At 64.0% G+C, this 21,066-nt stretch overlaps 1 protein-coding gene across 3 annotated transcripts in view; it reads right to left on the bottom strand.

Moving 5' to 3' along the window:
- The window catches only part of PTPRN (protein tyrosine phosphatase receptor type N), a 48,280-nt gene extending 39,674 nt beyond the window's left edge, over positions 1–8,606 (bottom strand). For all 3 annotated transcript variants that reach the window (XR_012154178.2, XM_073304823.2, XM_073304825.2), the window contains exon 1: positions 8,495–8,606. Coding sequence is in view for 2 of the 3 variants with exons in the window: in XM_073304823.2 (XP_073160924.2) it covers positions 8,495–8,603 (109 nt within the window). In the remaining variant the exon portion in view is untranslated. The remainder of the gene's footprint in view (positions 1–8,494) is intronic.
- Between the last annotated feature and the right edge of the window lie 12,460 nt (positions 8,607–21,066).

The raw sequence follows: 21,066 nt of genomic DNA, 5'->3' as shown, positions 1-21,066 counted from the left end.
GTCAGTACAGGGCAGAGGGTGAGAGAGAAATGAAGGGTGTGATAACTGTCCCCCCAGCAGGACTGGGGACATCAGACCTGTGGCTGGCCCTGGGGGGCTCAACCCCCACATCTCCCCGTAGGGCAGGGGACAGCCAAGACAAGACCTTCGCCAGTGTGTCCAAGGAACCGCCAGGCAGGCCGGACAGGGCCTGCCCCATGCAGCCAAAGGAGGAGTGGCGTGGGGAGGTGCTGGCGGAGGGCAGGCCCGGGCTTGGAAAGGGGGAAGCATGTGAAGCTGCAGGGAAAGGCGGGTGGGAAGAGGGGACAGGACAGAGATGGGGAAGCCAGAGCAGGCCGGGGAGAGACGTGGGGACACAGGGGGCTTGGACCTCGGAGGGGAGCCAGGCTCGGGTCGCTGCAGGGCTGCTCCCACAGCCTGGCCCACGCACGTCACTCAGTAGCCTGCTGGCCCAGCATGAGGAGAGGGGGCCTGCCTGACGCAGGGATGGGGAGGGGCAGAGACAACGCACCAGCTGCCGTCCGCCGCAGAAGCTGCCAGCCCAGCCCACTCCCTTCTGCCCCCTCACAAGAGCAGCGTCAGGAGTGGGGGGGGGGCACAACATGGGCCTGATGGGCAGATTCCCCCCCCCCCACCGCTTCCCTCAGCCCAGCTGCAGCCGATGACTCAGCCAGAGAAGGGCCAGCAAGGCAGGAATGAGAAAGCTGGCGGGAGGGGTCTGGCCGGCCTGGAGCAAAGCGCCCCTCTGCCGCCGGCCTTGGGCGCCAGGCTGGGGCTGCTCTGCCCGGGACACCCAGCCCCACACACGGGCTCTCGCCTGGGAGCCCGACTGAACCCGGCACTGCTGCCACATGCAGCAGAAGGGCCCCATCCCCACAGACAGGGCCTGCCCTCCAAGGGGCTAAACAGGGCAGGGGCGGGAGGGACAGACACAGCCAGGGCACTGGACACGGGAGCAATGGGAAATTCAAGCTGCAGCTCCCAGGGAGAGGGATCCGGCTGGGAATCCCTCCAGGGGCAGGGCTGGGGGCCCGCTGCCCCTGGCCAGGAGCCAGAGCCGGCTGGGGAAACGTTCCCCAAGGGAAGGGGCAGCAGCTCCAGTGCCAGGGAGCAAGCAAGCCCCCTGGAAAGGGCTGGCGCGAGTGACCCTGCCCTGGATCAATCGCCCAGGGTCTCCTGTGTGTGCTGACCCCTGGCGGCTCACCCCTCTCCAAAAGGAGACACACCACAGGCCTGCTGCGCCCGTCTGCCCCGGGGGCATCAGCGCAGGGCCCGTCTGCCCCGGGGGCATCAGCGCAGGGCCCGTCTGCCCCGGGGGCATCAGCGCAGGGCCCGTCTGCCCCGGGGGCATCAGCGCAGGGCCCGTCTGCCCCGGGGGCATCAGGTCCCAAAGCACCGCACACGAGGCCTGTCTCATGGCAAAGGAGCCAAGCCCCCCCCACCCGCCTGCTGGGAGCTGCCCATGGTGCTGAACTGCCCAGCCCCATGTGAAACAAACCAGGGCCCCACAATAGGCCCAGCCACGACCCCTGTGGGGCAGGGACCCCCCTTCCATTCAGCGACATGCAGCGCCCAGCACCACGGGGCCCCGACACGCTACCACAGCCCCAGCAAACAAACGGCTGCCCTGAACCGCGGTGCTCCCTCCCCGGCGGGGCGGAGGAAGCCAGGCTGCCAACGAGCAGCGGGACGGCGGCGTGAAGGCACCAGGGCAGGAGAATCGCAACCCACCAGGGCCACCCGCCCTGGTGAGCCTGGAGTCTGCCCAGCTTCAGCGTCCAGCCCCTGGCACCTGCTCGCCTCTCCCCGCCCAGGCTGAGCCACCACGGCCACGTCAACATTCGCGACACACTGAACCTCACTCTGCTGCCGGCCAGCGCTTCCGCCAGCCTCCCACTCCTCGGGGGGCACCTTTCCGCAGCCTCCAACCACCACCTACGGCCGCCGGGGGCAGGTCTCCCCAGGGGATATCCCCTCCCTGCTCCTGCTCCCCTCCCCGTACAGCCCTGGATCGCAGCCCCCTAAATCCCGCGCCGAGTCCCTGCTCTCCTGGGACTGGCCGTTCCGTCATGGCCTGCACTCTGCCAACAGCAGCCCAGCGCACGGCGCCAGGCCCTGTACACACAGGGACACGGCCTGCTCCGGAGCTGGCAAGGCACACAGGGCGGGAGAAGGGCTCGTTACCCCACTGCACAGCTGGGAACCAGGAACGGAGCCAGGCAGGGTCTCACCCGGGGAGCCTGGGCTGGAGCTCGGACCTGACCCCGGGCGGTAGAGCGTCAGCCTCCGGGGGGGCCAATCCAGCCCCTGCTGCCTGCCAGGGATTTACTCAGTCGCTAAAACATCCAAGCCCTGGTTCCCGTGTCACCATTAACGCAGCCCCCGCACGCCAGCACGTGCTGCACGAGGGGACTGCAGCGCTGGGTGCATGTGCGATGCCGCGACTCACGCTAGGGCAGACAGCTCAGGCTGGGAGGAGCCCAGGCAGTCAGGGCCCCCCGGGGCCGGTGGCCTGATGGCTTCTGCAGACCCCAGCTGGCCAGGCCCAGCCTCCCACCAACCAAAGCCAGCAGCAGGGCCTGGGGTGCCAGCAGCTGCCGCGGGTTCAGGACGGACTGGCCCAGCCTGGGCTCGCCTGCAGGGAGGCCTTCTGCGAAGAGCAGCAGCTTGCGGCGTCCCATGCGCCTCCTGACGCCCCCAGCCGGCGCCCCTTGGGGCAGGGACGGTGACCGGGGCACTGTGGGAGGAGGCTGCACAGCAGGGCCTGCGATGGACCCTCAGGAGGAGCGAGCTGGCAGGCGCCTCCGACTCCCGGAGCCCTGTTGCTGGACCCATCAAAATCCAGCCCCAGCCCCAGGCAGGGCTGGGGACGACCCATCTGTCCCAGCCATCTCCCATCCCGGGGTTCTGGCCAGCCCCAGAGCCATTCTGACGGACGCTTCCCAGCCACGTTTCCACCCGTCCCCGCGGGTCCCTTCCCGTGTCTCCGGCAGGCACGCCCCGGATGGGGCCGCTAGCTGGCTGCGCAGGAAGAGGGCCAGCTACTCTCCTGAGCTCACGTGGGGGGCTGGCACAGGGCGCGACCCAGCTGCCCGCTCACGCCTCCTGAACCAGGAACATTCAATGGGGGCCCCAAATCGATCTGACCAAGCACCCCGCAAAGTCGCCTCCTCTCCAGCATAGGGGTGCCCCCCCAAATCCCAGAATACAATGCTCCAGCCTGGCCAATCTGCAGGCCACAACACTCTCCAGGTTGGGGGGTTTGGGGCTGCAATCCGCTCCACTGGGGTGGCCCTTGGGCTCCTGGCACATTGCTGACACAGCCCCCAGCTCACCACAGCTCTGCCCGTGCCAGGCCAGGGCCCAGCTCTCTGCACCCCTGCCCCCAGAGAGCTGGGGCACGAGGGGGGCACAGGCTACGAAGGAGACTGGGGAGGGCTGGCAGCTGCCAGCAGGGCATCGGGAGGTGGCCACGGGGACAGCCTGCGCTGACCCACCAGGGAGATGGGCCCTTCCCGGCTCTAGCCGAGGGGGGAGGGGAAGCCACGCCAGGAGCCGGGGAATCCCCAGACAGACAGGGGAGCCCTGCCCACCCCTCCTACCACCACTGCAGGGAGGGAGAACCACGGGGGATCCATAGGACACTGAGTCCCTGAGACAGCTGCAGGCCTGGGGTACTGCAGGGATCTCCCCTTACATCCCCCGCAACCCAAACAGCCCAGACACACGCTGCACCCAGGCCCCCCACCCCAACACAGCCCCCCGGAGCCAGCCCAGCGAACTATCAAGTGACCTAGGTGCTCCAAGCCAGAGTAAAACACAGAGCTAAAGACAGAGCTACATGCCCACCCTGGCCAAGTACAAGAGACTCTGCCCCAGCCCCCACCGGGGCACTGCCCTCAGCCCCCGCAGAAACCCCCAGGAGAAGCCCAACCCCACCGGAATACAGGTGCACCCCCGCAGTCAGTCACCTCCTCCCTGCCCAGGGGACAGCTCCCTCCGAAGGCTCCTGTGCCAGGTGGGCACCCAGCTGCTGCGGGGCTGGGGCAGCCTAGCCATACAGACGTGGTGGCAGCGAGCTCCCGGTGGAAGAGGAGATGGCTGCCCCACGTGAGCGAGACGCAGGGCAGCAGATGGCTCGGGAGAGGGGCAGGTCCCCCGGAGGGAGCGAGCCCCGTTTGGGACCCGATCGGACCTGGGACCCTCGCGAGCAGGCAGGGCAGAGCTGAGCAGAGACAGGAGCGTGCAGCAGCCCAGGTGCCCGGGGCCTGGTGAGTCACAGGCAGACGCAGGGCATCAGCTGTGACATCCTCAGCAGTGAGTCAGCGGCCTCCCGAGGCAGGAGAATCCGCCCATGGCAGCCCAGCGCAGGAGGGGGCTACAGGGCTGCTGGGCTGACCGCGCTCTGTACGGCCACCTGCCTCCACCCCAGGGCGGGGATTCACCGCCCCCCACCGCAGCATCTCCGCCAGGGGAGCAACACGGGGCTCCGGGAGCAGCACTCGGGCCTGTCCTGCCCCAGGGATGCTGGCTCCAGCCTCCCACCGCAGCCCCGGGGCCTGTGCCAGCCCAAAGACAGAGCGAGGGTGCCAGGCCGCATCTTGGACAGGGAGAGGCTGGCATGACCCGGAAGATGCCCCTTTTCTAGTCACCTCACAGCTAGCCGGGGAGGAGCTAGCAGCCCTGCCCCCCCACCCCCACGCTGGCTTGTCCCGGCGCACAGGGCCTGTGGGCAGCTCCCACGGGCGATCGATGGCAGAGGCGAGTCCTTGAAGCTGTCCAGACGCCCACCTCTCTCACACGGCCAGCCCGGGACAGCCACCAGCCCAGCCGGGGCTTTGGAAGGGGGTCGGGCTGAAGGCCACAGGCCTGCACCCACAGCCTGCTCACGCCCTCTGTGCAGGGGCTCAGGGTCAGCCGGGAGTAACGGAGCCCCACTGCCCTTCGGTGTCACTAGGACAGCACCTCCCCGACCTCCATAAGGTCCCGGGTGCCCTGCTCGGAGACAAGGTGCCCCCAGTCTAGTGAGGCCACCGCATCCTCTGGGCTCCCCGGCCCCTCATTCCCCCACACACCCCAGGGCATCACCAGGGGAGCAGAACTGACTACAGGACATGAGAGCAATTTCAGCCGCCAGTCACACCCCCAGCCCAGCCCCACACCAACGGTGGGGCCCACAGCACCTTCTGTGCCAGGCTCCGACGGGCCCATGATCGTTCCCATGGGAGCCAACACGGCTTGGTCCCTCCCTGTCCTGAGGGGAGGAGGAATGGCCCCAGAAGACGCTGCAGGGGCAGAGCCAGGCATGCGGTGGGCACCCTGGTTACACAGCCTGGGTACGCCAAGCCCCCGGCCTACTCAGGCCGACTCGAGCCTGCTGGGCGTCATGTCCACAATATTTGGATTTTAGAGGCTTCAAGGTCCCGGAGGAGGAAGATAAAGTGCAGGGCAGCTTTGGAGCTGGCCCCCTGCACCCTGGGTCTGCCCAAGCACTCCCTCCCTCTACACCCCCCCTCCAATGCCCCAAAGCCTCACCCCCCCTTCCCGAGGGCTCTAAGGAACCCTGGGGTGCTGGGCAGAGACCACTCTTTACCCAGGGGCATGTGCCAAATATGCCCTTAAGACAGGACGCACCGTCACTCCTCTCGCTGCCCAGCTCTGCCCCCAGAGAGCAGGGTGGGTGGGGGGCGTCAGGGCCAACCAGACATGGAACATTTCACCATCAGGGCCCCAGCCGCCACCGGACTCTCTCTGCCCTCACCAGAGGCTGGAGCCTTCCCAAGCCCAGCACGGGTCCCCGCACAGCCTGGCCTCCAGCCGCACCCCTGCGCCGAGGGACTGCCGTGAGCAACGCCCGTGCCTCCAGCAAACCCACTGCATCCAGCTCAGAGCTGCCCTGGCTGCAAAGCGCTCTAGATCCCAGCTCCGGCCGGCCCTCCTCTCCAGCTCCTCTGTCCCCCATCTCTGCCACCTCCTCTCAGGCAGCATCCCCATTGTTCTCTGCTCCCCTCAAACAGCCTCCCCTGGCTCAGGGCTGAGGCACCCCCCGGTCAGGAGCAGCCAGAGCCCAGCAGGGCTGCAGGTGGCTCCACACAGGGGCGCTGAGTCCCGGGGTCCCAGACGCACCACCTGCCTGAGCTCCCAGCACAGGTCTAGATACACTCAGGGCACTGGCTCCTACCCCATTTCACAGGCGCTCCCTGGGCAGCGGGCAGCCCTCAGGGGAGAGCGGCAGGCCTGGGGGAGCCCCCTGGCACCTACTGGCCAGTGTGTTACGGGAAGGAGCAGAGCTGGGCGGTGCAGGAACAAACCCCGCTGGGGCACAAGGAGAGCCCCCACGCGAGACCCAGCCCAGACAGGGGCCTGGCGGGGACAGCCCAGCCCTGCGGGCAGACAGAGACGCACCGAGCATCTCCAGCTCTATCCCTAGCATCGTGGAGGGGACTCCGGATTGGGCCCTTTGAGCAGCAGGCCTGGGAAACACAGGAAGCCCAGCTCAGTCCCACTACTGCGGGGAACCCAAATATCGGCAGGCCTGGCACCCCCTAGCTCGGCTCTCACCATTGGGGCACAAGAGCCCCAGGTTGGGGGGTGGAGAGGAGAGGCTGCTTGGGCAGGGGGCGTCTGGCACATCCCCCGAGAGCAGCGTCACCGGCACCTGCCACGAAACCCCTTGGGCTCCAGGGACCTCGCCCGGCGAGGGAAGGCACCAGCCTGCGTATCTCTGTGTGCAGGCGCCCAGCTGGACCCCGCAGCTGATGCCACAAAGGGGAAGAAGCCTTGGGCAGGGCGACGGGGCCCTGGACAGGAGAGGCGCGCTGGAAACCGAAGGGCAGGGGGTCGGCAGCCCGGCTGGAAAAGGAAGCAGCTGGGATGGCGTCAGCAAAGAAGGGGAGGCATTCCCCCAGCGCTGGCAGGCAGGGACCGAGCAACGTCTGCAGCTGAGCAGAGGAGGAATAATGCCTGAGACAGAAGATCAGAGCATCCTAAGGAGCAGGGCGAGCGATGAGCTAAGGGGGTCCACAGGGCTGGGCTTGCGAGCTCCATGACGTGCCTCGTGACAGGCAGCCACGCAAAGGGATGACATCATTGTCCTGCTGGGAGCAGGGGGGTCCAGCTAGATACCTGGAATTGGGGGGTGGGGGGGCAGGTTCATCCCACCCCCAGAGTCTGGGCTCTGCTTGTGCTCCTAGCTGCATTCCTTGGGGGTTGTTTGCAAAGACTCAGGCTGGATCTGGCCCCCCAACCCTCATCCCTGTCAGTGCTGCCCGTGCTCCCAGCCCTCAGGGGAGCAGGATTAGGGTTTCCAGGTGCAGCCCATGGGGTCACTCCTGCTTGGGCAGCCAGCGACTTCCCAGGGCTCTGCCCAGCCTGGGATGGAAACCAGAGTGTGGAATGAGCCGGGGTGCAGAGCCCAGGGGCCTGGGAGGGAAATCACCACCGAACTGACTCTGCTCCCCGAGAGGAAGCTAACAGCAGTGCAGGGAGCCTGGGGGGTGCAGCCCTGGGACTCTCAACACATCACAGAGGGGATCCCACTTTCTCCCCCACCACATGCACACAGTGACCCCCCCCAAAAGCCACAATGGAGCATCGCAGCCCAGGTACGCAGGGCAAGTGCATAGGCGACAGCTGGCCCCCCCAATCCATGCACTGCTGGGGGCCCAGTCCACAGGCCGGGGGGAGAGAGACGACCTCTCTCTCTCTCTCCCCCCCGCCTCGATAGTTGGGGTCCGAGCAGCAGCACCCCGTGCATGGGGGTCCAGCAGAGAGAAGACGCTGGGTGCCCAGAGAGCAACCACACCCGACCCTCACACAGCCCCCATTGGCTGTAACCCACCTCCCCCCAGCCCCAGTCCCCGCCGGACCCCCGTCCCGGCTTCCCAGCCAACGCTGCCCCGATAGCCCTCCCCCAGCCCAGGTCTCACCGTGGGTCCTGGCCGGGCCAGTCCCCCCAGCTCAGCTCAGCTCTCCCCAGCCCACCCCCGCCAGTCTGGCTCCCCGGTGCCCGGCCCGACCCCCAGCCCCTCCCCATGGGTCCCGGTCTCCCCGGCACCCCCCAGCCCAACCCCCCCCATGGGTCCCAGGGCCCCCCAGCCCAACCCAGTCCCCCCCCAGCGCAGCCCCCCCATGGGTCCCAGTCCCCCCGGGGCCCCCCAGCCCAACCCAGCCCCCCCAGCGCAGCCCCCCCATGGGTCCCAGTCCCCCCGGGGCCCCCCAGCCCAACCCAGCCCCCCCCAGCGCAGCCCCCCCATGGGTCCCAGTCCCCCCGGGGCCCCCAGCGCAGCCCCCCCATGGGTCCCGGTCCCCCCGGCGCCCCCCAGCTCAGCCCAGTCCCCCCCAGCGCAGCCCCCCATGGGTCCCGGCGCCCCCCAGCCCAGCCCAGCCCAGCCCCCCCCGTGGGTCCCGGTCCCCCCAGCCCAGCCCCGCCCCCCCCATGGGTCCCGGCGCCCCCCGGCTCAGCCCCCCCCATGGGTCCCGGCCCGGCCCTCACCGTGGGGCCCGGCGCCCCCGGCCCGCAGCAGGCGGCCGGCCACGAGCAGGAGGCAGAGAAGCGCCCGCAGCAGCCGCCGCCCCATCGTGGCCGCTCCGCGCCGCACCATGCCGGGCCCGCAGCGCCCCCCGCCGGCCGGCCGCGCCCCGCCCCAGCGCCGGCCCCGCCCCCGCGGGAGGGGCCAATCACAGCCCGGCGCCCGGACACGCCCCCTCGGGAACCACCATTCGCCGCCTGCCGCTCGGACACGCCCCCAAGCGGGGAGCCAATCGCAACCTGCGTCCCGGACACGCCCCTCTGGCTCAAGTTAATTGTGCAGGGGCCCGCCCCTTGCGAATAGCCCCGCCCCTTTTGGGATACACCAATCACGGTGCTCGCTAGAGACCCGCCCTTCGACACAGGGACCAACCGCCTCTCGCAAGCGGGGTTAAACCCTGGGGCTGCCCCAAGCGCACTTGGCCATAGGACACGCCCCTCTCCGAGGAGCCACGCCCACTGCCGATGACATCAACCACAGCCCAGGCGGAGGGCACAAGAGACCCGCCCCCTGCGTAACAGACCAATCACAGCCCAGCCCTGGGACATGCCCTCACACCAGGTGGGCCAATGGGATGGTTGGGGTCTGGACTCCCAGGAGTGGGACCAGGGGGCTTCCCAAGCCTGCTTGCCCCTGTCTGGGGGGTGCAGGAAACCATGGGGTGGGGCAGCCAGTGGGGCAGGGCGAGGCAAGGGGGCAGGATGGGCAATGGGGCAGGACAGGGCAAAGCTGACAATGGGGCAGGGCAGGGTAAGGCAATGGGGCAGGGCAATGGGGCAGGACGGGGCAAAGCTGACAATGGGGCAGGACAGGATATGGGGCAGGGCAGGGTAAGGCAATGGGGCAGGGCAATGGGGCAGTGTGAGGATGTCACTCAGCAGGGAGGGGGGCGTGTTGACCTGGGAATGTGCCCTGGGGATGGGAGACCTGAGAACCTGTCACCTGAGCCAGGAGGGGGACGGGGAGGTGACACCTCTGCCCGGGAATGTGAACAGGGGCTGCAGCAGGGAACCTGCTGGGTGGGTTTAGTTTCAGTTCGGGGCTGGGGGGAGGAACACAGGGAACCCCAGGGCTGGGGTCTAAGCTCCCTGCTCCCCCAGAAGGACGTGATTGAGGGGTCCTGGTTGTACCCACAAGCTCTGTTTTGGACTGTGTTCCTGTTGTCCAATAAACCTTCTGTTTTACTGGCTGGCTGAGAGTCTCAGTGGATCCCAGGAAGAGGGGTGCAGGGCCTGGACTCCCCCACACTCCGTGACAACTGGTGGCAGCGGTGGGATCTACTGCACCCCGTGAACGGCGCTTCCTGCAGTAAGTGACTGGGGAGCAGTAAAACGAAGGGGAATTGACGGGGACCAGGCGTGCTGAAGATTCAGAGAGAGACGGTTTCGGGGGGCGGTTAACCCCTAGGAATGTGTGACCAGAGAGAAGGACTTTTGCAGTAACAGGGTCCCCCGGGGGATTGCAGCGAGTGGTCCCAGGGGCGGAGGAGTCTGCAGCTCGACCCTGGCAAAGAGTCGGTGACCTCGAGAAGGACTGGCACACGAGGGGCTTTTCCTGGAAACCGTGGGAAGCTGCCCGGCCTGCGAGTGGCCAGCAGGGAGATGTACGCTAAACGCCTGAAGAGCGACCTGGTGGAGCTGTGCAGGCAGAGGGGGCTGCGCATCGGGAGGTCCACCAAGGAACAGCTGATTGCCCAGCTGGAGGAGAGGGATCGCTTGGATGACCCGATCCCTGTCCCTGAGGGAAGCCGCCCGGTGGACGCAGCGTGGGCCCTGGGGCCTGACTGGGCTGGGAGGGGTCAGACTGCTGTTGAGGACATCCCGAGACCCTTCCTACCTATGTCTGGGGGAGGGGTTGGGGGAAGCCCAGCGAATACCGAGGGCACCCTGACCCCGGCACCCAGGAGGGGATCCTCCCAGCGGAGCTCCCCATCCCTGGAGCGGAGGCGGCTGGAATGGGAGAGGGAGATGAAAATGAGGGAGCTGGAGGATCATGAAAAACAACGTCAACATGAGGAGAAACAACGTCAACATGAGCAGGAGGAGAAGGAGAGGGAGCGTCAGGAGAAGGAGAAACAAAGACAGCATGAACTGGAGCTGGCCAGGCTGAAGAGCAGTGGGGCCCCGGCTGCGGTGAGTGCGGGGGGGCCCAAGACTGCAAGGAGCTTTGATAAGTGCTTCCTGGCCCAGCGGAAGGAGGGGGAGGACATGGATAGCTTCCTGACGGCCTTTGAGAATGCCTGTGAGCTGCACAGGGTTGACCCTGCAGACAGGCTCCAGTTCCTCACCCCCTTACTGGACCCCAAAGCCGTGGAGGTGTACAGCCGGATGACAGGGCCGGAGGCAGGGGACTATGAACTGTTCAAACAGGCCCTGCTCCGTGAGTTTGGGCTGACCCCCGAGATGTACCGGAGAAGGTTCCGGAGTCAGCGTAAAACGCCTGAGGTCACCTACCTACAACGGGCCAACCGGATGCAGGGATATGCCCGCAAGTGGACAGCTGGGGCCCGAGCTAAAGAGGACCTGCTTGACCTAATCGTACTGGAGCAACTGTATGATCAGTGCCCCTCCGACCCGCTCGAGGGGACCAACGTGACCGGAGCTGCTATCACTGTGGCCAGAGAGGCCACGTACGGTCCCAGTGCCCCGGGCTCAGGGACAGACTGAGCAGACCCAACCTACCCAGGGTTAACTGGGTAGGGACCCAGCTGGACGAGGGGCAGACGACCCAGGAAAGGGGGCCTACCAGTTTACCACCTGCCCCGGAGGGAAGAGTACCCCAGGCCAGCTCCGCCAGAGGGCTGGAGGCTCTGGACTCAGGGTGCTCAGTTTACAGGGTGGGTGCGGGGCTGTCCCTCCGGAGAGAGTGCCTTGTTCCCCTGGAGGTGGATGGGAGGAAGGTCAATGGATACTGGGATACGGGCGCGGAGGTGACGCTGGCCCGGCCCGAGGTGGTGGCCCCAGATCGGGTGGTGCCCAACACCTATCTGACCCTGACAGGGGTGGGCGGAACCCCATTTAAGGTGCCCGTGGCAAGGGTACACCTGAAATGGGGGGCCAGGGAGGGCCCCAAGGATGTGGGGGTACACCACCATTTGCCCACTGAAGTTTTGATGGGGGGAGACCTAGAGGACTGGCCAAGCAAGCCCCAGGCCGCCCTGGTTGTGACGCGTGGCCAGAGCCGGCGAGGGGCACTGCGCCCTGACCTCGGGGAGGGTATCACACCGGAGGCGCAGGACCCTACCCTGGTGGGGAGGGAGCGCCGAGGGGCACGGCTCAGAGAGGCGGAGGCCTCAGACCTGGCCAGCGAGAGGGAACCGGGCCCCGTCCCTGCCCCAGCCGCTGAGTTCCAGGCCGAGTTGAGGAAAGATCCCTCCTTGCGGAAGCTCAGGGACCTGGCCGACCTTGGTGTGGTACGGACCATGAGGAGAGGCTGCCAGGAGAGGTTCCTGTGGGAGAAGGGGTTCCTGTACCGAGAATGGGCTCCCACAAGGGAAGTAGAGTCCTGTGGGATCAGGAGGCAGCTGGTGGTCCCCCAGAAGTATCGCCGCAGGCTCCTGTCCCTGGCCCATGACATCCCCCTCGCAGGGCACCAGGGAATCCGGCGCACCCGGCAGAGGTTGCTACAGAACTTTTACTGGCCCGGGGTCTTTACCACGGTCCGGCAGTATTGCCGATCCTGTGACCCCTGTCAGAGGGTGGGGAAGGCCCGGGACAAGGGGAAAGCGGCTTTGAGACCTTTGCCCATCATAGAGGAGCCTTTCCAGAAGGTGGCCATGGACATCGTGGGGCCTCTCAGCAGGACGACCCGGTCGGGGAAGAAATACATTCTGGTGGTGGTAGATTTTGCCACCCGCTACCCCGAGGCAGTGCCCTTAGCTTCCATTGAAGCCGACACCGTGGCCGATGCTCCTGACCATTTTCAGCCGAGTGGGGTTCCCCAAGGAAGTCTTGACAGACCAAGGCTCCAACTTCATATCGGCCCTGCTCCGGTGCTTGTGGGAGAAATGTGGGGTCCGGCACGACTGGGCCTCAGCGTATCACCCCCAGTCCAATGGGCTGGTGGAGAGGTTTAACGGGACGCTAAAGATGATGCTGAAAACCTTTATGAACCAGCACCCGCAGGACTGGGACAAGTACTTACCTCACCTGCTGTTCGCATACAGGGAGGTGCCCCAGGAGTCTACCGGATTTTCGCCTTTCGAACTGTTATATGGCAGGAGGGTGAGGGGCCCCCTGGACCTGATGAGAGACGAGTGGGAGGGGAAGGCCACTCCCGATGGAGAGTCAGTGGTGGAGTATGTCCTGATCTTCCGAGAGAGACTGGCCGAACTCATGGGCCTGGCCAGGGAGAATCTGGCCAGAGCCCAGAGGAAGCAGAAGGTCTGGTATGACCGCACGGCACGGGCCCGTGCCTACGCCACCGGGGATCAGGTGATGGTTCTCATCCCAGTGAGAAAGAACAAACTACAGGCCGCCTGGGAGGGCCCTTTCAAGGTCGTCAAGCAGCTCAATGAGGTAAACTATGTGGTGGAGCTGTCAAACCGGGCGCACCACCGCCGGGTGTACCATGTGAATATGATGAAGCCATATTATGCCAGGGGGAATGTGGTGTTGGCCGTGTGTGGACAGTGGGAGGAGCAGGGAGATGACCCTTTAGTAGATCTATTCCCTGGGACCAGAGCTGGTTCCCCCCTGGAAACAATTCCCCTCTCGGATCAGCTAACCCCTGCCCAGCAAGCTGAGGTCAGGGAGGTGCTGCATCCGTACCGACAGCTGTTTTCCAACCAGCCTGGCCGCACTAATCTGACTGTCCACCGGGTGCAGACAGGGTCACACCCACCGATAAGATGCTCCCCCTTCCGAGTCACAGGGAAAACTGCTCAGGACCTGGAAAGAGAGGTCCGGGACATGCTGGCTTTGGGGGTGATCCAGCCATCTGCCAGCCCTTGGGCCTCGCCGGTGGTGCTGGTCCCCAAAAAGGATGGGTCGGTCCGGTTCTGTGTGGACTATCGGAAGCTCAATGCCATCACTGTATCTGATGCCTACCCCATGCCCAGGCCGGACGAGCTCCTAGACAAGCTGGGAGGAGCTCGGTACCTCACCACCATGGACCTTACAAAGGGCTACTGGCAAGTGCCGCTGGATGCAGATGCCCGACTGAAATCGGCCTTTATCACCCCTCTGGGGCTCTATGAGTTCCTGACCCTGCCTTTCGGCCTCAAGGGAGCGCCGGCCACCTTCCAGCGCCTGGTGGACCAGCTCCTGAGGGGGATGGAGAGTTTTGCCGTGGCGTATATTGATGACATCTGTGTCTTTAGCCAGACGTGGGAGGACCACGTGTCCCAGGTTAGACAAGTGCTGGACTGACTCCAGGGGGCTGGGCTGACTGTAAAAGCGGAGAAGTGCAAGGTGGGGATGGCGGAAGTATCTTACCTGGGCCATCGGGTGGGGAGCGGCCGCCTAAAGCCGGAACCAGCCAAGGTGGAGGTGATCAGAGACTGGCCCGCTCCCCACACCAAAAAGCAGGTCCAAGCCTTTATTGGGATGGCAGGATACTACCGAAGATTTGTGCCCCACTTTAGCGCCATAGCCACCCCCGTCACTGAGCTATGCAAGAAGGGGAAGCCAGACAAGGTGGTCTGGACCGAGCAGTGCCAGGTGGCTTTCCGGGCGCTGAAGGAGGCTCTGGTCAGTGGCCCAGTTCTGGCAAACCCAGACTTTGACAAGCCCTTTGTGGTGTTCACCGACGCCTCAGACACGGGACTGGGGGCGGTGTTAATGCAGGAGGATGAAAAGGGGGAGAGACACCCCATCATGTACCTGAGCAAGAAGTTGCTGCCCCGGGAGCAACACTACGCGGCCATCGAGAAGGAGTGCCTGGCCATGGTGTGGGCCCTCAAGAAACTAGAGCCCTATCTCTTCGGGCGACACTTCACCGTCTACACCGACCCCTCTCCCCTGACCTGGCTGCACCAGATGAAAGGAGCCAACGCCAAACTCCTGAGATGGAGCCTGCTCCTGCAGGATTACGACATGGACGTGGTCCACGTGAAGGGAAGTGCCAACCTGATAGCGGATGCGCTGTCCCGGAGAGGGGGCCCCGAACTTCCCCAGGTCACTGGTCAGCGTGACCCCGCTCAGTTCAGTCTCGAAGGGGGGAGAGATGTGACGCAGCAGGGAGGGGGGAGTGTTGACCTGGGAATGTGCCCTGGGGATGGGAGACCTGAGAGCCTGTCACCTGAGCCAGGAGGGGGACGGGGAGGTGACACCTCTGCCCAGGAATGTGAACAGAGGCTGCAGGAGGGGGCCTGCTGGGGGGGGTTAGTTCAGTTTGGGGCTGGGTGGAGGAACACAGGGAACCCCAGGGCTGGGGTCTAAGCTCCCTGCTCCCCCAGAAGGACGTGACTGAGTGGTCCTGGGGGTACCCACAAGCTCTGTTTTGGACTGTGTTCCTGGTGTCCAATAAACCTTCTGTTTTACTGGCTGGCTGAGAGTCTCAGTGGAACCCAGGAAGAGGGGTGCAGGGCCTGGACTCCCCCACACTCCGTGACAGGCAGGACGGGGTGTGACGAAGTGGGCCTGTTCTTAATGTTTCCTCCGAATATTGTGGGGGTGCCTCAGTTTCCCCTATGCAGTTCTTAAGTATCTAGGGGGTGGGGTAAGGGTGTATGATCATTGCAAAGCCCTAGAGGGCAGGTGTGTGCAGGGGTCTGGACACAGAGAATGGCCAACACCCTGTTTCCTGGCAACTGATGGCCTGGGCCCTTCCCCCCCTGCAAGGTGAGAGCTGAAGGGTTGGAGAACAAAGGAATCAGGTGACCTCCTGGCCCGGGAAAGGAACAAAGCCCAGAGGAGGAGGGGCTGGAGGGAGTTTCAGTTTGGGGCTGGCTGGGACATGGAGTGAAGTGCAGACGTGGTTGTCTGGCTCACTGCCCCCCAAAATGGACCCAGCTGAGGGGTCCCGTTCTCTGCACCTGCAAGCTCTGTTTTAGACCATGTTCCTGTCGTCTAATAAACCTTCTGTTTTACTGGCTGGCTGAGAGTCACGTCTGACTGCGAAGTTGGGGTGCAGGACCCTCTGGCTTCCCCAGGAGCCCCGCCTGAGCGGACTCGCTGGGGGGAAGCACACGGAGGGGCAGAGGATGCTGAATGCTCCGAGGTCAGACCCAGGAAGGTGGAAGCCGGGTGAGCTGTGTGTCCTGAAGACAGGCTGCTCACAGAAAGGCGACTACCCCAGAGTCCTGACTGGCTTCATGGGGAGCAGTTCCAGAGCATCGCCCAGGGACTCCGTGACACGGGGCAAAGCTGACAATGGGGCAGGACAGGATATGGGGCAGGGCAGGGTAAGGCAATGGGGCAGGATGGGCAATGGGGCAGGACAGGGCAAAGCTGACAATGGGGCAGGGCAGGACGGGCAATGCGGGAATCAGACAATAATTATTGGATGTTGCGAGTGGCAGCTCACTCCCACGCCCGTTGTGGGCATCCCGTGGCTCTGTCTGAGGGGACCAGCCTCCGCTAACACTGGGGTCCGTTCTCCGGCAGAGTTTCTCCCCCAGGGCCCAGCTGGGCCTGCCAGGGACGCGCGCTGGCGATGTGTTTTTGTGGGTGTGCGCGTATCCGCTGAAATCGGCCTTCGACCTTTCCCGCTGACTCTCTAATCCTGCCGAGCCGGCCGACAGCGTCCAAGAACCCATTAGCCGCGACGGCTCCTCAGCACCTCCCCCCTGAGCAGGTTCGGAGCCTAATGCCGCAGGCGGCATTGCCAGGCCCCTGCTAACGCGACAGCATCTCCCTGCCTGCATCGTGCGTCTCTCCGGCCTGATCCCACGTTCCCTCGCCCCACCCAGCGACAGGCATTCTCCTGGCCCGCCGCGTTCACCACATCACCCCTCTTGTTGCCCCCTCCCCAGCTCGCTCCTCTCCATTGCATCAAACATCAGCTACTTGCCTGGCCTGCAGAATACTGCCGCCCCCTCATCGTCTCCCATTCCCTCCCGGGCTGTTCCTGCCAGGGGTCAGCCCCCAACCCCACCAGGCCAGCCCTCCAGGCCTCACCGGCCCTGCTGTCCCTCTGCAGGTTAGCCATGCGCACACACCAACCTTCAAGCCCTGCAAGCGGCCCCGCAGTGCTCAGCTCCTGGTCCACTGGATGCCCCTGGCTTGCACAGCCCCTGGCATGCCAGGGACGCCTTGGGCTCACTGCTCTGTTTGACACACACACACTGGCTACCCACGCACCCCAGAACCTCGACTTGCTACCGTCACGTCCTGTAGTACTGCTCAGCAGCGAGGCTCATCACCACAGCTGGGATCCCTCATCCACGAACTGCCATGCTCTCAGCTTGGCTCCTCACTGCAGGGACCGAAGTGTCTCCTTGCAGCCCCCTGAGACACCAGCCTGATTCGCTGACCTGTCGTAAACAGGCCACCCTCCCGTTGTGTGTTTCTTCCTGGCAGTTTTGTGGTCTCTTGCCAACTTCGCAATCTTGATGAGCCGGTGGTTCCCTGTGAGGACAGACTGACATTGTGAGACACACAGTGGACCAGGACCCGCCAGGGAGAGGAGTGTCTCCTACCCCTTTGAACGATGCTGCCTCTGGCGGGACACAACGGTGAGTGTCAATTCAGGACAAATTGCTTCGAGCAGGGCAGTCACAGCCCAGGGCTGGGGTTTCTATGCCCACCCAGGCAAACCAAACCAGCCAGACAGAGAGGACTTCGGTCTCGCCCCACTGGCTAACCACACGTCACACAAGCAATTCCCTTAGACACCCCAGTTTCCCAGTATCCCCACCAGCACCACTCGGTATGGGGACAGATGGTTGTGAAAACCAACACCCCAGTAAAAGAACAAAGGTTCTCTCGATCCCAAAGGACCAAGCCCCAGACCCAGGTCAATATACAAATCAGATCTTACCCACAAATCACACTGTTGCCAATCCTTTAGAATCTAAAATCTAAAGGTTTATCCACAAAAAGAAAGAAATAGAGATGAGAGCTAGAATTGGTTAAAGGAATCAATGACATACAGTAACGGCAAAGTTCTTGGTTCAGGCTTGTAGCAGTGATGGAATAAACGGCAGGTTTAAATCAAGTCTCTGGAGAACATCCCCAGCTGGGATGGGTCCTTCAGTCCTTGGTTCAAAGCTTCAGTTTGTAGCAAGGTTCCTTCAGAGGTCAGAAGCAGGATTGAAGACAAGATGGAGGGGTTTTCAGGGCCTTTTATATCCTCTGCCCTGTGGAAGGACCCCTTTGTTCTGACTGTGGAAGATCACAGCAGGAAGATGGAGTCTGGAGTCACATGGGCGAGTCACATGTCCGAGCATGACTCAGTTTGCAGGCCGGGATGCCATTGTTTACATGTGAGTTTGAACCTTCCCAGGAAGGCTCAGGTGTGGATTGGCGTCTCCCAAAGTCCATTGTCAGTTAAGTGTTTCCTGATTGGGCACTTACTGAGAATTGCCCTTGCTCAAGGAGCTGACCAAATGCTTCCCTGAGGCTACTTAGAATCAAACACATTGAGATACAAGTGCAGAGCCAATATCCAAACGTCAACTACAAAATGGTACACACATACAGACAGCATCATCCTACCCAGCGAATCACAACCTCTCCATGGACACCGTCCTAGACCTCCTTTGTACAAGATTTGGTGCAACTGCAGGACCTTGATTGCAACAATGATCTACACGGTCAGAGTTTATGTCAATAACTTGGTTTTGTGGTCTCTTGCCAACTTTGCAGGTTTGATGAGCCGGGGGGTTCCCTGTGTGGACAGACTGACATTGTGAGACACACAGTGGACAAGGACCCGCCAGGGAGAGGAGTGTCTCCTACCCCTGCCCAACCAGGACCTGTCTGTCACCTGCTGGTGACCCGTCTGAATTCGCACACCTTAAGAACGCGGCTTCCAGGGTAGATACATCACTTTGTGACTAGCTGTACCTACCTGTCACACTGACTGTGGTGACCAGAGCTTTACGGGCTCTTGGGAGAGCCCCCATGCCAGCCTGCGGCACACTATTCTAAAGCCATCAGACCCAGAGGACACCTGCAAACCCCTGTGCACCCCTCATGCCCCCTGCCAGTTGGCTCCAAGCAGTTCCTGGGTCACAGAGGTGCACCCCATAAACACCCCCAAAGCTACCTCATCGTCCACCTTCCTCAAAGCGCTCCTTTGCCAAGAGCCCGACAGAAACGACCTCGCTAGGCTGCAGTGTGCTGAGCCCACAGCCTGCCAAGCTGCCAAGCTCCTTGTTCCTGGCACTCCCTAGCTGTCCACCCCATCTCTTGTCTCTTCCTCAGAGCGTCAGCTTGCTGGAGCAGGACCTGCCCCTTTGCTCTCCGTCTGAACGGCGGACGGGGGTTCTGCTGCATGATGAGGGCTCGTAGGCAGTGATATAAATAGAGAGCCTCATCCCTATTAAACCACAGACCACCTCAGGCCTGGATCTTCATACAGATTCTAGCAGGCCCCACGCCCAGTGCAGGCCAGCACCACCTCCCTGGGCAAGGGCTTGCCCACTGCAGGGGGGACAGGGACCGGGAGCACTGGCAGCTGTCTACAGATCATTTGCCAATATCTGCCCCAGGGAGGGTTTGAACTCACAGCACGTTGGGGCAGCTCAAGTTCCATAACCATAACCTGGGCTTGGTGCACAAGTACGTGCCAGTCTCCAAGCCAGGCTGGTCTAGAAGCCAGGCTCTGCCTTTATTGCGCCCCCAGAGGGGCGGCTGGGAGAAATGCCGAGCGACTGAGACCGGCTGGGGCCTGATCTGAGCCGCAGCTGGAGCTCCGGCGGGTGCCCAAAGCAGAACCAATTGATTTGGGAACACGGTGCTTCTAGGGGAATGTAGCTCAGACACCCCTAGCTCAGAGGACCCCAAAGCCGGACCCCTCACCCGACCCTGCCCCAGGGAGGTCCTGCCCTTTTCAAGGCGAGCGGAATCAACGTGAGGAGTTTAGAGCCGGAAACAGAAAGAGCCTCTCAGCTTCCCTGGAGCCGAGCGGCCGCTCTACGGAACTAATTGGCCCGCTACAAGCATTAGCCAACGGCTCCTCGCCTCCAGGGCTGGGACGCGGCCTGGCCACGGGCGATGGCCGAGCACGGGCAGGGGCAGAGGCGGGCTGAGAAGCCAGGCAGGTCATGTCCGAATACTGGCACGTGGCTGGAGGCAGGTTCAGAGCCAGCGGCTGGCAGAGCCATTCAGGGGTGGCCCCTCCGGGCCGAGCCGGTGCCCTACGAGGGGAGGAATCGCCGAACACGGCTTTTGTCTAACAGGACCAAGGAATTTTGTTAGACAGGAGGGAGAGTCTCGGCCTACAGCAGCTCCCTCCCATCCTTGCTGCCCCACCCCACGCTGCAGGGTGAAAGGAGCAGTTAAAGCCAGGAGCGTCTTTCAGCTCCCGTGTCTGGCTGCTCCGGCCTGCGCTGATCTGGCACCCCACAAGCAGCTGAGCTGGGCTGGGGGTCGCCCCACAGCTCAGCAGTTAACATGGAGGCTGTTGGCTGGCAAACGCCCCTGGCAGTGGGCAATGCAGCCCCCTGCACCTGGGGGCACAGGGGCGAGACACTGCCAATCCGCACCCCCAAGAGCCTGGCCCCCCGAGTGGTGTGTTGCTCAGGACCGTGGGCGGCGAGGGGCACTCGAGGCAGGGCGCCCCGTCCGCCACCGCTGGGTTTATGCCTGAAGGACGAGGTTGATACCCGTGGCCAGAGCCGCTCACAGAACAGCCAGGCCCTGCCCCCCTGAGCTCGCCGGCCAGGGGTTTGTCCAAGGCAAGGAGTCGGACGCTCCTGTTTTCGGACACAAGGCAACGCTCCTGGCGCCCGGAGGTCGGACCAAGGAGACCAGCGTCTGCCCGCAGCTGCTGCTGGCTGTTACGGCGGAGCGTCCGCACGGCCCCGGCTGCAGGCGGCTGCCGATTTCATAGAGCGTCACGGCCACGTCCAGATCCCTGCGCAGCCCGGGGGCCGGTACCGTAGCAGTGACCTACAGCCCCCGGCTCCTTCGCGAGTGCAGCGCTGGGCTGGGGCAGGTCAGGGCAAGCAAAGCAGCCAGCGGATGAGGCTTCCCAGCAAGCCATGCTCCGGGGATCAAACCTGGTGCCAAGAGGCCAGAAGGGTCAAGGAGCAGGCAGCCACCCTCCTGGCCTCTTCTCCCTGCCCCACAGCCTGCAGGCCAGGGCCCAGAGCTCACCGCCCGAGGGCCGCTCCCAGCAGCTGGGGCTGAGCGAAGCCAGGAGAGCAGGCGGAGGGGAGTAGCTGCGGCTCACCCCATCCCTGCCCGATCACAGAGCAGAAACCTCCGGGCCCCAAGGGGACGAGGCTGCGTCTCTAGAGGGGAAACGTTCGGCCCTTAAGGAGAGAGAGCCCTTTGCCAAGCCCTGGCTGCTGGGACATCGACCCAGCTTGCGGCCCAAGGGGGCTCTAAACCGGGGGCTCCCCCCCACGTGGGAGGGGGATGCTCATTCTGGGAGCAGGATGCACAGCAAAAGCCGTGGCTCGCCCGTCCTGCCAGCTCAGCCT

Source organism: Lepidochelys kempii, chromosome 11, assembly GCF_965140285.1.
Source record: "Lepidochelys kempii isolate rLepKem1 chromosome 11, rLepKem1.hap1, whole genome shotgun sequence".
Classification (NCBI taxonomy): domain Eukaryota; kingdom Metazoa; phylum Chordata; order Testudines; family Cheloniidae; genus Lepidochelys; species Lepidochelys kempii.
Note: the sequence above shows the minus strand (reverse complement) of the source record. Positions and strands in the feature narration are given on the sequence as shown.